Raw genomic sequence first — 15,092 nt, 5'->3', positions numbered from 1 at the left:
TGTACTATGTTTCACAACATTTTAAAAGTACAGTTGTTGTCAGGACAGGTTACTTCAATGATAGATGGATATGGGGACTAGTTGAATGCATGTTCTTGGTGATTGACAGCCAGAGTTATAAAATCATAAAAGTAGCCATGCAAGGTCATACCAATGCTCAGTCGAGCCTGATAACTTGGCCCTGAGAGTGGCCAGTACTGATTTTTGAGGAAAGTTGAGACAGGGCAAGCAGACAGTACTTCAAGGGTATTCTAGAGAGCACATCACAGTTTAATGGACAGATGGAGGTGAAAGTTGCATCTTTGTTTCTGTATATTCTTCCGCTTCTGGTGTTTAGGACATTCCATGACAATGTGTCATGTGATGGTTTCATTGAAGGCCTTCCATTTCCTGTACTGTGAAGATCCACAGAAAATTATTTCTTTCTTCTGCCATGTCATTCATGACTTCATAAGCTTCTGTCATGTCCCCTCCCCAGAGTAGTACAAGTTAATTGCTTCTTGCAATAAAAGTGTTATATACCTATGATCACCCTAGTCATTCTTTTTCATAATTTTGCTTTTCACATTGGCAGTAGTAGAAATGGAGAATACAGGAGTGGGATATGAACCAAAACTGCATAGTGTGGAAGACGCAGATTTGCCATACCTGGATGTAATCACTGACAGAATGACGTTTGCTTTTCTGTGCATTTCCTAAGGATTCCTGACATTATTTGTCTGCTGCTGAGCATTGAGCTAACTCTGCCATAGGCATGTCTGTTGTAACACAAAGATCTCTCTTTTTTTTTTTTTTTTTTTTTTAATAGTGGCAAAAGTTCATTTAAAGCTCCTCAATGGATATATCAAGTTGTTGCCCATATGATCAATCTGAAACAGCTAATTCTGATTTTGCAACTTTGCCTAATTAAGGACCCCAACTAAGCATGTGATTAAAACAGTAACTAAAGTGGGTATATTTATTTTAAACAAGAAGATTTTTGTCTTTCAGGCTCAGAATGAGACATTTGAATTAAAAAAAAAAAAAAAAAAGGCGTAAGAAAAGGATTTTGAACAAAGTAGGTTTTTTACTAATTGTATAGTCCACTCTGATAGATCACACTAAGGCAGTTATTGTGCCAACAGAATATAGCCAACAGAAGATGTTGATGGCTGCAGTTTGACACTTAAAACTATTTTAGAGGCTACTTGAAATAATAACGGTCACGCATGCAGTCTTTGGTACTTGTGCATGAGCTGCTGCTTGAAGACAGGTTACTCTAAGGATACTTTCTGAGCTTCCTGGATTTTGAGTGCCTTTACAGCTTTATTTCATTGACACATTATTAAACACAGTCTTGTGAAAAGGAGAATTGATAAGGAAATATTTTGTAAAGTTCTCCCGATACGATTTTGTACCTCACTGTAGGATTCTTCTTTCCCAGCATACTCACACTTCTCAAAGGGGATCTGGGATGGATTCTGCGGTGCTTTTCACATGATCCCTGAGAAGGTGTGGTCACTGAAAAGTATACAAAGCAGTGGATGGTCAGAATTTGGATATGGTGAAGATACAATAACGAGAGCATTGTGATGCCCTCCAGTTCAAATTTGGAGAACTCTGTGGAGTAGATTTGGTACATTAAAGCACCTGAATGTGTAAAATTGTGGCTACTGAGGCCTTTGTGGGAAGGCTTAATTTACCTGATGGACTCTTCAAGAGCAGAGGGAGTAATTGAGATGCCATAGGTGAAGCAGGTGATTCCCTTATCAATTTATTTTAAAAACACCTTTTTTTTTGTGCTAGCTGCCTAGAAATTACATCATTTCAATTGAATTTGTTAAATCCTGTTTCTGTAGTGTTGGATGAGTATTGATGTTTTAATAGTCTGCAAATTGAATTAATGTAAGTCTAAACTAATTTTTGTTAATTCATGCAGGTGAATACAATTTGCTGGAACGATACAGGAGAATATATTTTATCTGGTTCGGATGACACCAATCTGGTAATTAGTAATCCTTACAGCAGAAAGGTAGGTTTGTTTCTGGATACTGAGTAATTTTCAAATAAGATTTAAGTTATTATTTTTCAAGTTATCAAGATTTTTTTCAATATATTATTTTTCAGATACTAATTATTATCTGACAAAGATAATATCAGGCACTTTATAGTGTTTATAAATGGGAATAAAATTTCACAGTGCTTTAAAACCTTAGTATTCTAATCCCTTGTGACATAGGTATTATCCCATTTTACGGTAGGTGGTCTGACACAAAAGGAACATGGTCTCACAACAGATTAGTGTCAGAATTAGCAATAGGATTCAATAATTCTTGTGAAATCTTACAGTCATAAATTGTTTTCTGTTTCATTTTAGTTTTAAAATATTGTATTAGCTTTTGCTGTATGTAATATACTGAGTTGTCTTTCTGTGTAATGTTGTTGAAGTGTCAATCTTGATTAAAATACTTCATTACCATTTGAAATTACATTGCCTTGTGTGTGCTTGTACGTGGATGGAGAGGAATTTGTACTGAAATAGGGGAAGCAGGTTTGTGAAGGGGAAAGTGCTGTAAAGGTCTCTGCTTTTCCACTTCTGCACTCACATGGATTATGATGCAGGCGAATGGCTTCCAGTAATGTCAGCTAGCATCCATCACATCATAGCAGTGTTCCACACTGCTCTTTAAGGAGCTGCTGATAGTTTGAGGGAACAGATGCTCTGAACTGTGTCCTTCAGTGCTGGGGATCCTATGCAGCAATGTTCAAGTGAAGTCCTCTCTCCCACGCTTTTGCAGAGGTTGAGAACTAAACCCTGAAGAGGTGCTGAAAAACTAAATGTGGTGGGGGAACCAAAATGTTGTTGGTATGGTGGAAGAGAGGGTTATGGTGGAAGTTATGGTGGAAGAAAATAGAAGGTTATGCAGGCAGCAATATTTTGCCTTCCTGAAGAGCTGTGGTGGGGAAAAGAATAGTGGAGTGTTGCCTGTGCCTATAGGTAGGGCCCTTTTCCTCACTTCCCCAAATGAGCCATAGCTTCCAAACTTCATCTCTTCCTTTCAACTATTGGTGTCAGTCTGACAAAGTTCAGATCAGTGTTGTTAGACCAGGGTTTCTCTTGGACTGGGAGTTCAGCTGAAGAAGAAGAGGTATCTAAGACAGCTATGAAGTCGATGAAGGATATATTCCAAAGTGAGTGTTATTTGAGGGCTTGCAAAGTAAAAATTTTTCATGCAAGTAAAGGGTGTTCAATATTATTTATTGTGCAGGGTTTATTTTAATATATCTTTATTGGATAGTTGCTATACCATTATCTTATTATATAATTATTATACTAAAATATTGTAATATTTTAATAGATGCAGCAATTTAAACTTTATGCTTTCATGGGATGATTTTGGGGTTTTTTTCCCCGTTGTGTAGTACTGTTGCACTTAAGCCAAATAAGAAATATAGGAGATGTTTTGTTTTCTTATTTTTAAGTCAGCTGAGTTATTTTTTTTACATAACAGCAGAGCAGATAAATTTTTAAAATTATTATTATTTTTTCACCCATATATACAAATGCAATTATAAAACAGCAGGTACTAGCAAGAAGACTTAATAATCAGTGTTGTTCCTGAAATGTACTAGAGATGCGATTTTTAATGACTGTTACACTTGTGTTAGCTTATTTTCTCTGGCTTGAGAAACAGAATCAATACAGGAAAAGGGAGCAAACTGGTATTGGTACCAGAACTCTACTGTAATTCTGTCATCTTGGCAGATATCCTTATCACCATATTTTCTGTTATGAGCTAGCTAGAGTAGCAAAAATAGACTTCAGCTATCAACACAGTCTTCTGTGTTAGTAAGATATCTAATTTAATATGGAAGCATTTAATCTTGTTTAACTCTCATTTATATGAGTTTTATGTAAGTCACTCCAGTTTGTGTTATGTATGGCCAGATGCAAATGTTAATTGTTACTATGTAATGTGTCTCAGAAGGAGAAATTTTTCTAAATAGGTTTCTCAAGTTTAAATAGGTTATATGTTTATAGTGTTTGCATCTGAGGAGAAATGTGTTACTGTGATTTCTAATAGTAATTGCAAGTCTAAATCAAAAGGATGAGCAGTTATTATACTTTGGGATGGTTGAGAAGAATTATTCTTGTGGATCTTTTCTTCCTCATTTTATTTCTTTTAGGCATCACATTACTGGGGGCGGGGAGGGGGGAGAGTTTGCCTGGAGCTAAAGCTCTACCCACTACAAGTATGGTACAAAAAGATGGGAATTCATGTATTTATATCAGGTTGAGCACTCAGTTTTCGAAGCCTTTAAATAGAGCTTGAGACTTCTCTCAGCTAATACCAGTGTGAAAACAGGATTCTTAAGAGTAGTTACACTCAGGATTTTTGAATCTTTAGCCTGGTTTGCCTTCTGGGAGAGAAAGGGTTCAGCTCACATGAGAGAGTGCTGAGGAGGCTTTGGAGGGTGCTTAGTGGGGCTGAAGGCTTACAGCTTTTCTAGAATCTGGATTGCTACTTTTCACTTTAGGATGGGGTTCCATTAGGTTTGTTTTCCTTTACTTCTAAAGGGGGTTTGACCTCTTCAAAGGAAGTACTATTGAAAAGGCTGGTTTGTAAATGATTCTGTGCTGAGTATCTTGAATGGGAACCCTAAATTAACTACATTCTGAAAAGCTTAGTAACCCACTGATATTTGACTTGCATTTGTTTCAGCTGGCTTTTTTTCAAAAAGTAAGCCAGAGTGGAAATAAAACCACTTTTAAAAACTGGTTTTAGTTTTTAATGTGACTTCAAAAATGCTCGTTTGCTCATTATGGTGACTTTTTATTGTAAAGAGTTTCCATTTGGACACAGAACTTAAACATTTCAGGTTTAAAGAAGACAACAGAGTAGCTGCCAAGAAATTCTACTTTCTTGGAGGAAAGTACTTATTGTTAGGGATGGAGCTTGTATGCAAGCTTCTGGGATCGCTATGTGAATTAGTAATCCCGTCCCAAAGATTTAATCTGCACTTTTAAGAGATGCAATTTGAATTCTTGAATTTGTTGCCTTTTCAATTGATTTTCTGTGTAACATATTATTTAAGCAATTGCAAAAGTTATGAGGATATCTGAATTACTACAGCTCGTCAAGTACTTTGAGGAACATCTGAAATTCTCTGTTCCCCCCTCCCCCTTTTCCTCAGTCATTAAGTATTTGTAGCCTGTTACGGTTTGGTAGTAAAATGCTCCAGTGGAGTAAGATGGTGGTATTGTTTTACTCCATGTAGCTAACGATAGGCTTTTGGGGGTTGGTTGTGTGTGTTAAATTTTCTCATCTTTTTTGCGGCCTAGGCACTAGCAACTTTTTATACCTCTTTCTCCCCTCTCTAAGGCAGTATAATAACCAGAGTAGGAAAGGATGTACAGTGCAAGTCAAGAAGGGCATGGAAAATCTTCTACATATAATAAATGCTGTAATACTTTTTATCGCAACACCGTGCAACATAATCAGGAAATTGAGGGGCAGGCAAGATGAGGTTAGGTCTGCCTGTGAGAAAATTCTTTCCTTTACTGAAAATGTGTACCTGTATGTATTTCTGAATGTCGTTTCAGTTTACAGTGGAGGAGAGAAGAAGGGAGGGAAAGAAAGATCTGAGTTTGTCCAAGTTTGAGGGCAATCATCAAATGTAGATCTCCACGTCTAAACTGAGATCTGCAGATGGGGAAAACCGAAGCAGAAGATTAGAATAACTTAGCTATTGACTGCATGAAAAGCAAGGGCATTAGGTTGGGGTTTGTGAGAAAAAGGGGGAAAAGTAAGAAGCATATGTAATTTGGTGAGAGAAGGAGCCCGTACAGTAGAGCAAAGAGAAGGAAGTCTGCCTGCTTATATTCAGTAATCAGGAAGAAGTGGTGGAGAACTGGCAAGGGGAATCTAAGGTGGTAGAGAAGCCCCTAGTTGTTTATATATATTTGTTGTTGTTGTTATTTCTTTAATTACAAAAAGGATTTATTGTCAGGACAAAAATATTGCTTTCACAGTAGCAATAATGTAAAATCAAAGTTGGGATTGACAGATGACATCTTTAACTCTCATCTGAACTAGGGTACCTTATGGACTTCTTGTTCTGAGTTGCTCCTTTGATACCGAGTTCCTCATTTCTTTTGAATATCTGGGTTTTTAATGTTTTCAGTAAAATGCAGAGATCCGAACAAATCTAAATGAAGAGGTAGATTTATTGAAATAAAATGAATGGACTATGTCTCCTGATTTTGATTTTTTTTTTTTTTTTAATACTGAGCCTTGTGTATCTTTCAGAATATGCAGATACGCTGTTTTTGTGTGAATTGTTTAAAAGGTGTGAAATATTAGGCATGAGCTATCACTGACAGAGCAACTTCATTTGCATAATGTTTTCTTTGATTAAGTTAATTGAGTGGAAATTTGGAAGTAATTTTCATACTGTAAACAACTTGGTAAGTATCTTCTTCCTATTAGTAGTGGTGAAAATGCAGTTTGGTTTAAATGCTGCAGATGGGAGAAATAAGGTAAGAATAGAATGTTCACTAGCGCACAGGAAAGCATATGGAGGTTTTTTTCAGTTTTGATAGACTAATAAGAAGTATGTTAGGAAATATAAAGAGTCATCACAAAGTGTTTAAAACCAACTGTGATGGTGAAGTAAATTACATGCTTCTCTACTGTACTGTAGATGAATGATGTTCATTGAGACTAAGTCAAGTGTTAGTTTATTGCCCTGTAATCATGTTCTTAAATGTTTATTTTTGACTGGTTTCAAAACATCTTTTCTTATAAACTTCAGTTCTCCTTTTTAAAGTGAGTTTATTTTAAGAGTAGCATCAATTTTTAAAGTCTATAAAGTTGGCTTGGATTACAGTGCCTTATTCTTCTTGACCCACAACATTCCAGATCTTCTAAATCACTCTTCACTGATGTGCTGGCTGGCTGCACTATCACCTTGGACTAACGTTTTACTTTGAGAAACCTGATGTGATATGTAACTAGCATTTTAAAAACAAAAGGTGGCAGTTGTGTTCCAGTCCTTTCACTTTGCAGACTACTTTGTGCAAGTGCATAAGTGAATGTCTCTGGTGGAACCGCTTTGTTCTTAGAAGAAATTTAGTGGAAAGATGGCTTTCTGTTCTGTTGTATTAAACTGTAGGTTACTGGCAGCCTGTACGTAACTGATGTTTTATAGTATCAGAGTCTGTGTTATTTTCCCATTCTTTATTTGCTTTGAAAATATTAACCTGATACAGCCTCTCTTTTTCTTTCTTCCTTAGGTTTTGACAACCATTCGCTCAGGACACAGGGCCAATATTTTTAGCGCAAAATTCTTACCGTGCACCAATGACAAACAGATTGTATCTTGTTCCGGGGATGGAGTAATTTTTTACACTAACGTTGAACAAGATGCGGAGACCAACAGACAATGCCAGTATACGTGCCACTATGGAACTACCTATGAGGTACCTCACAAAAGTATATGATAATTTTAAGATAGGTAGAATACATATTTTCTTGCACTGTTGCCCAGGATTTCAATCAGACTGCTGAAAACTTTCTTTCAGTGAGAATTAAAGAACCTTCCTTCTAGTTTTTTTTTAGTTTGTTGGTTTTGGTTTTTTTTTGTTTGGTTGGTGTTTTTTTTTTTGTTTTTTTTTTTTTTTTTACTTAGAGTAGGCTTTGAAAGAGAAATATGTTGTCTAAATTAAATGGAGGACTTTCCAAAAGGTAGTGTCATTAAGACCACTTTCTTTGCAAATAGAATAGCTGAATACACCTTCACTGAAAGAATCCTTTGCAGAGCAAAACTGATTTAAATTGTGCTGTGAATTTCTTTCTGAAGTAGGTTGGGGGGTGGGGGCAGTGGCTATGTTTTGCATTTTTATTTTTATTCTCCCCTCCCAACTTTTCAGCAGTTTAATGCCCTTTTCACAATTTAAATCCTTCTAAGAAATGCTTAGAATGCTTATTTCAGCATGTGTGAATAACTTAATCTGAAAAATATATTTACAGTTTTAGGTAATTTCTCTATTTTGTATTCTAGTTAACTCTTAATGTGTAAATTTAGAGGCAGTGTTTTCAATCCTCCTGTGGAAGTTTTGTTCATATAAATAGACAAATGAAGAAGCAAAGTGTTCCTTCAGTTAGGAAGATAATCAGATTTATTGATCTATTTCTTTATTTTAATGACAGCAAAATCTGTTGCTTGTAAAACTTGCTGTGCTTAAAATAGGAAAAAATACTGCTGTTTCCTTCTTAGGTTATAAATGTTCCAGTTTTTTTGTTGTTGTTTGTTTAACACTGCCACAGTACACACACAGGGGAAAAATCCCAAATGCATTGCTTTTTTTAACTGTTTAGCTCAGACTTCATAGCAAGCTTTTAAATCTTTCTTTGTACATTAAATGAACAAAATATTTAAAAATCTCTCTTAAAAAATTGGGGGATGTGAAAAGGTTGTGTGAGAAAAGAAAATGGCTGATGTACTGCCAGAATTAATTTTTGATCATGCAGTAAAAGTATCCTTACAGTTGTAATTACACATGTTCCATTAAAGGTGTTGTGAAAAACACTTCCTGTCTGCAGGGTAACTTTGTAGGTCAGTCGAGCGAACCTTGTGGTATTCACTCTGTTTCTGGGATTTGTGGTTTTGTTTTGGTTTAGTTTTGCCTGGGTTTAATACAAGACTAAATTTTCAGTTTTTCAGAAAGTGTTTCTGGATCCCAGGCTCACATCATCTGGTTTTATTTTTGAGGTTTGTTTTGATTGAGAAACTGTTTCCTTTGAATAGCATCAGTCCTTATGGCCCCCAATCAGAAGCTTAAACTGCCTCAGTTCCCACTGAAGTTTACTATATATAGTAGTCTGCATGCTGGTCTGTGGATTCTGCAAGTGGATTGGCTGTTCTCTGTATCTCATATAAAACCTGCCTTTTCGTAAGAACATCTGGAGACCAAGATGCTACTTCTTAACGCTGAAATGTCCTCATTGAGGAGGGGGTCTGTCAGGTCGTTGCATTGTGACTTCCTGGGGAAATAAGCACCTCCCCTTGCTGGCTGGCTGCAGGCTTGAGGAGCAGCCAGTTACTGGCTCAGCTGGTACCTCTGTTTCCTGGGTAGCTAGCTGTGAGTATTATATAAAACGTTTTTGAGCTTGAGAATAGGATAATGGTTATGGATACTGGGCTGAGGAGATGTGACGGTAGTGGTAGAAGTATAATTGGAGCAGTGGGTTTGGGTGTGTGAAGTCTGGGGTCATGGGCTAGGCTGCCCAGAGTACTGCAAATGAAAGAGCTGGTGGCAGCATAAAAGTCATCATGAGAAATCACGGTGGCAGTCTTAAGTTTAGAGCTGCCTGAGCTTGGGTTGACCACCAGTTTGGTTGATTACATGAAGTGACTGACACCAGGTGGTGCTGCAAACCAATGACCCAACTGGGAAAATTCAATGAAAGCAGTTGCCAGTTGTGCTTGTGGGTCAGGAGTAGCAATGGAGTAGAACACACCACTTCTAACCTATAATATGAGATGCCGATTGTCTCTTTGCAAGATGTTGTTTGTCATCAGTAATGATGGTATGCACATTGCAAGCTACTAAACCAGATGATAAATATAAATTTGATAGGTACAACAAATTAAACTTGTCAAAACAGACAGTAAGAGTTTGAAAAATATTTTAGAAGAAATATGGAGAGCCCAACAGTCTAACAAATCAAGATGCAAGTTTTATTGTTGTCCATATAGAATGACTATAACTGAACAGTAACTAGTTGTACGGAATATAGTAAATTTCTTCAAAATCATTAGTTGAAGAGAGTATGCCATTTGCCTGCTATACTGCACAGTCAAAATGGTGGTATTGGGGATGATTTTTATTCAGCAAATATTGTTAACAAGAGGGCATTATTGTTGTTTTGAATGACAATAGTGTGATACTGTTTTGGTTGTTTATACTGTTTTTAAACACAGTTAACGGAAGGAATCTCAAAACCCCTATATGACATTGACTATTTTAACAACTGTCTCTCTTTTTGAAGTTACTTAGCCTGTTTTGCACTGAGGCTTAACATATCTAAATTTGAGCTCTCTTCAAAAAAGTCTTTGAAAAGATAGGTTTATAAAACATTTTGGGACGTACTTTTTATAAAGACTATAAATTCTGTTACTGTGTCTTAAACCTGATATTTGAACATTAAATCCATGTATTATTGTGTGGCATAGCAGACCTTTTTTTTGAGCCTTGGCATATGAAAATGTAATAGAGTAAATAGCAGGGTTTTTTAAGCAAATGGCTGAGATACAGCTTCAGCTTCTGAAATAATGCAACTTTGTCACTGAGAGGTTTCTGGAGTGCGAAAATAATTTTGAAATACCGTGACGTTACTGCCCAGCTGTATGTAACCACATCATCGTATTAAATATAGAACTTTGACTCACTGGATTCTCTAAATAACAAAAGCTAACATCATCTGCCCCTGAGGTACTAATTCTAAATTTGAATGTGGTTTGAATTTATACTGTGCTTTAAACTTGGTGTTTGTGACAGTTCAAGATGTTACAAAAACATCCATTGAAACAGAGGAATGTGGAAATTTGTGTAGATTGTTATGAACTGTGAGATAATTGGACAATTGTTTTTAATTCTGGGGGAGAATAGAATAAGTAGAGAGGGAGAGAGAAGTTCTTGAAACATGTTTCTGGAGAATTTGTTGTTTATACAAGGCCATTACAAGTTTATTTTTACTCAGCCAAATGCTTTTCTTTACTGCCCTTCATGTTAATTTGCATTTCGGAAAGAGAATGCACTTTTATGGACAACTCTTATCTTCATATTTTCAATACAGTAAAATGATCATATAGCTATATATTTTTAAAGCTAAATAGAAAATGATTTTTTAGTTAGTAAAAAAGGATTTTATATGTATAATGTGTACTTGTTGAACTTAAGTATAGTAACAATGACTTAATTACTGGAGTCTGCACTTCTCAATTTCTGTATTTTAGTGCTTATAAAGTACTTAGTCTGTTTTTAAACACCATGCATAAAAATTGGCATGTGCAAGTGGAGGTATGTACTGCGCTATTACATGTGTATTGTGAAATAGTATCAGTGTGAACAAAAATAAAATACCGCAACTAGAAATAAGAGCTTGCTGTGTTCTACCATGTTCAGCAGCATTCTTGGAACAAAGTAAATGTTTTCAATGAAAGCTCTGCATCGAAATACAGCAAAAATGCTGGAAGGATTTAGTGGATTGAAGAACAATTGCTGGCATTTATAACTACACTAATAAAATTAATTTGAATGTGTAGTGAAAAACACTCTTTTCAATATGTTACGCTAACATGTGGAGGAATAATGGTCATAGCTCAGAAGTTTATTGCTCCATTGTTATTAAAACCATGGCTTTGTTCTGTCTGTTAAACTTCTTGTTTGTTGGCAGTAAGATTTGGCACAGCACACATTGCCTCAGTTAATGTACTGAGCATTACAAGAAGAAATGCTGAATCCTGCAGAGATTACTTTTGTAATCCCAGTTTAGGTAGAGAGATTTACAGATATCCGTAGGTTACTTTTATTAAGAGTTGGGGTGGGGAGGAGAATCACATAAAAAGTGTTAAAGAATCACTCATTTGCTTTGTGCTGAATTAGTGTATTACAGTATTATTGATTTTTGTAGCTTTTTAAATTTCTATCGAGTTACTGATAGTAGCAGTACTGTAGGAAAAGAAAAATACTGCTAGTTTCTACAACATTCTCCGTTTTGTATTTAAGGGATAGTGTGTAAAAACATGACGTTTCATGTGTGTTCATTGACCTGTGGAATTCAGCTTTAACATTATGGTTGCTTGCCTTTTTATTTTGTCTTAAGGAGGCCTTCCTGAGTGAAGCCATACATGTGAGACTCTATCTGAGTCTTCCCTAGTTTTGAGTGGGCTAAAGTCAGGAAAATGGTACAATACCGTGCTCTTATCTTAAAAAGTAAAAAAACAAACAAACAAAATACGCAGTGAGGGGGTAGGTTAGTAACAGACTTTAAAGCATAGTTGCTTCAGGGGGCTACTTTGAATGTAAAGGACTGGCCCAATGGGAATAAAAGCCATCTAGTATTTTCATGTCATTCAGACTGCTGAGGGTTTTGTTGGTTATTGTCTTCTGTTACTTGATAGAGAATAAACTGAGCTTCTGTTGAATTATTGCAACAAATTGATTACTTATCTGAAAACTGATTGCAGTAAATGTATGTTGCTTATTAAAAGATAATACAAATAACTGTAAGCTTTGACCTATAAATATTTAATCTTATGTGACATTCTACAGTTTGTTTTAACTTCAGTAGTTTGAACCTTTTCTTGAAAACAAAGAAACATCAGCAGTTTTTCAGTTTTCTTCTTTATTTCAATAGAAAGCTTGACTTGAGTCATAATTGCTTCAGTCTTTACTGCTGCTCAAAATGTTGATACTTTATGTTCAAATTAATGGTATTTCTGGAAGTACTAATACCTTTTTTTTTTTTTTGAGCAGATTATGACAGTACCAAATGATCCCTATACTTTCCTCTCTTGTGGTGAAGATGGCACTGTAAGATGGTTTGATACTCGAATCAAAACAAGTTGCACAAAGGAAGATTGTAAAGATGTAAGAGTGAAATCTTTTAATAAAGATGACCTAAATGTAGAGCTGTACATCATACAAACATAGGATATGAATTCTGGTAAGGCTTTTAGAAATAATAGATTTCAGGGTCGTTGGTGGAGATGACAACATGTTTCCCAAGAAACAAAAAAAGTTTGGGGAGTCTTTTTTCTTTCTTTTTTTTTTTTTTTCTTTTAATTTATTTTATTTTAATATCTCCTTTGGCATTTTTTAGTTTATGAACTTTGGTGTGAGGCTTCAGATATGGTAGAAAAGATTCTATGTTTAAATTGAATCTCTTGGTCTGGTTTACATTAGTTACTATAGAGTGCAGAATTGGAGGCAAAAATGAGCCTTGAAAATCATCTGCAGCCTTGTGTTCTTGAGCATCCTTTGTCCCTCTGTAAGAAAAGATTTGGTAATGAATTATACTGGATCAAATTAGCCACTGGTATTACTCCCTAGAAGGTAAGGTATTGGTGGTGTCCAGTGTGTTCCGATTTCAGAAACAGTTTTAATATTGAATTGGAGAAAAACTGACACAGAAGTAGGTATTGCTACTCTTGATTAATTTTATTCTGCTTTGTGCATATTTACCAGTTCTAGGAGTTTCTTCCTTTCTTTTCCTCTATCCAGTTGTCTGCCCGTAGATGAAATCTATTCTGATCCTTTAAATTAATTTAGACTGTTTCTGCATATTGGGTACTGTTCTGACTCAACAGTTATCTATGTCTCCACAGGAAAATGCAAGGTGCAAGCTAGTTTAGAAACCTGTAGTTGTTATGCTTATCTATTCTTGAATGTTTGTTCCTGTGGTTTGTTTTGGTTGGTTTGTTTTCTTTTTTCGTTGATCTTGTGCTATATTTCTTCCTCTGATAGTTTTCCTTCTCTGCAGTGGCTTTTCTGTTTGATATATTTACAATCTATCTTCACAGGGCCAGACCTAGTTTTCTCAAAATTTCCTTGACTAATGGGCCTGTGTCCTGAAGTAAAAGATAGAATTATACTTCAAATGTTCAGAGCTATTATTTGAATGCTGTATTTTTGTTTGTTCCAGGATATTTTAATAAACTGTCGGCGTGCTGCCACTTCTGTTGCTATCTGTCCACCAATCCCGTACTATCTTGCTGTGGGTTGTTCTGATAGCTCAGTAAGAATATATGATCGGCGAATGCTTGGTACAAGAGCAACAGGTAGGAACCATACCTTACAGTAAGCTTTTCTAACCATTTGCAGTTCCAATTTCAGGTTCTTTTTTTCAAAATAGATGGTGAATGACTGAAGCGTAATACTAAATGAAGTGTAGCTTTCCTCTCTGAGAACTATGCTTTGTAATAATAGTCATTTCACTCTAATATTTGCTAATACAGAAATCTTCAGTAAGTAAACGTAATCTGTTCATCCATCTTAGAATATGTTGTATACTGAATGCAGAAAAAGACATTTTGTAAAGTCTCTTCTTTTGTCTTGAAACACGTGATTCCAAGATTCCAAAAAGCTAGTGATTGCAGCCTGCAGCGGTCCACCTGAGTTTTAGGTTCTTATCTTGTACTCTGCCATGCTGGAATATGTTGCTTCTTACGGGAAGGGATCTTACGAACTCCGTAATATCATGCAATATGCTTACCTTTGCAATAGTTGTTGCTATATCTAACATAATTTCACTGAAAAGCTACAAATTCTGTAGGTGAAAGCTAGCATGCTTCAGATGCTTACCTAAGGATTTTATAAAAAAACTTCAGGTGACAAGCAAAAATGTGTTATGTAGTTCTAACCTATCTCTCTTATAATGTATGATCAGTGTTTGTTTGGACACATATGAATTAATATACATAGCTGTGCGTAAGCATTCATGCAAGTAATCAGTGTCACAAAATCTGTCACTTCTTGCAGCGTTTTCCTGTTGATGATTGTGATGGAGGAGAAAGGAAACAGTAAAGATCACTCAATAAACATAAAAATACCCCTCTCATCAGGCTAACATTCTTATAAGATCTCTCTCTTTCATCACAGTGGTCAGCAAAAAAACTGCCCGAGGAACAGATTCGGGGGGGCTGATTAAAAGGTACTAATGTACCTGCTCTGGTATTATAACAATACAGGAGTAAGATGAATTCACGTATGCCGGCCTATAGAGTAAGGGAGAGAAAAGACAAAATTTTGAATATTGTAATTTTTCTGGATATATTGGTATAGTGTTCTATTGTTTGTTTTGGGGGAGTTGGGGGTTGTGTGTGTGTTTGTTTTAAGAGGTGAAGTATTCTATGACTAGTGAGCAAACTATTGATTTTCATTTAAAACTTTCTGTTTCAGTCCTTATGTAGTGTGAGATGATAAACTCTGAACTTGTCTGTGGTCAAGGACAGACTGTTGCACATACTAAGCCACAACAGATATGCCATGCAGGAAACAGTTACATGGCAAATTAAGAGTTTTTGGAACAGTCTGTTTTTCGCAG

The 15,092-nt window shown here is 35.8% G+C and overlaps 1 protein-coding gene across 8 annotated transcripts in view; it reads left to right on the top strand.

The window, feature by feature from the left end:
- Positions 1–15,092, top strand: part of DCAF6 (DDB1 and CUL4 associated factor 6) — a 90,694-nt gene that overhangs the window by 20,966 nt on the left and 54,636 nt on the right. For all 8 annotated transcript variants that reach the window (XM_075515789.1, XM_075515771.1, XM_075515823.1 and 5 more), the window contains exons 3-6: positions 1,919–2,011; positions 7,277–7,462; positions 12,524–12,637; positions 13,692–13,827. In XM_075515789.1, coding sequence (XP_075371904.1) covers positions 1,919–2,011; positions 7,277–7,462; positions 12,524–12,637; positions 13,692–13,827 — 529 coding nt within the window. The remainder of the gene's footprint in view (positions 1–1,918; positions 2,012–7,276; positions 7,463–12,523; positions 12,638–13,691; positions 13,828–15,092) is intronic.

This window comes from Mycteria americana, chromosome 1, assembly GCF_035582795.1.
Source record: "Mycteria americana isolate JAX WOST 10 ecotype Jacksonville Zoo and Gardens chromosome 1, USCA_MyAme_1.0, whole genome shotgun sequence".
In the NCBI taxonomy this organism is placed as follows: Eukaryota; Metazoa; Chordata; class Aves; order Ciconiiformes; family Ciconiidae; genus Mycteria; species Mycteria americana.
The sequence above is the reverse complement of the archived record's forward strand: the minus strand, read 5'-3'. Positions and strand labels throughout refer to the sequence as shown.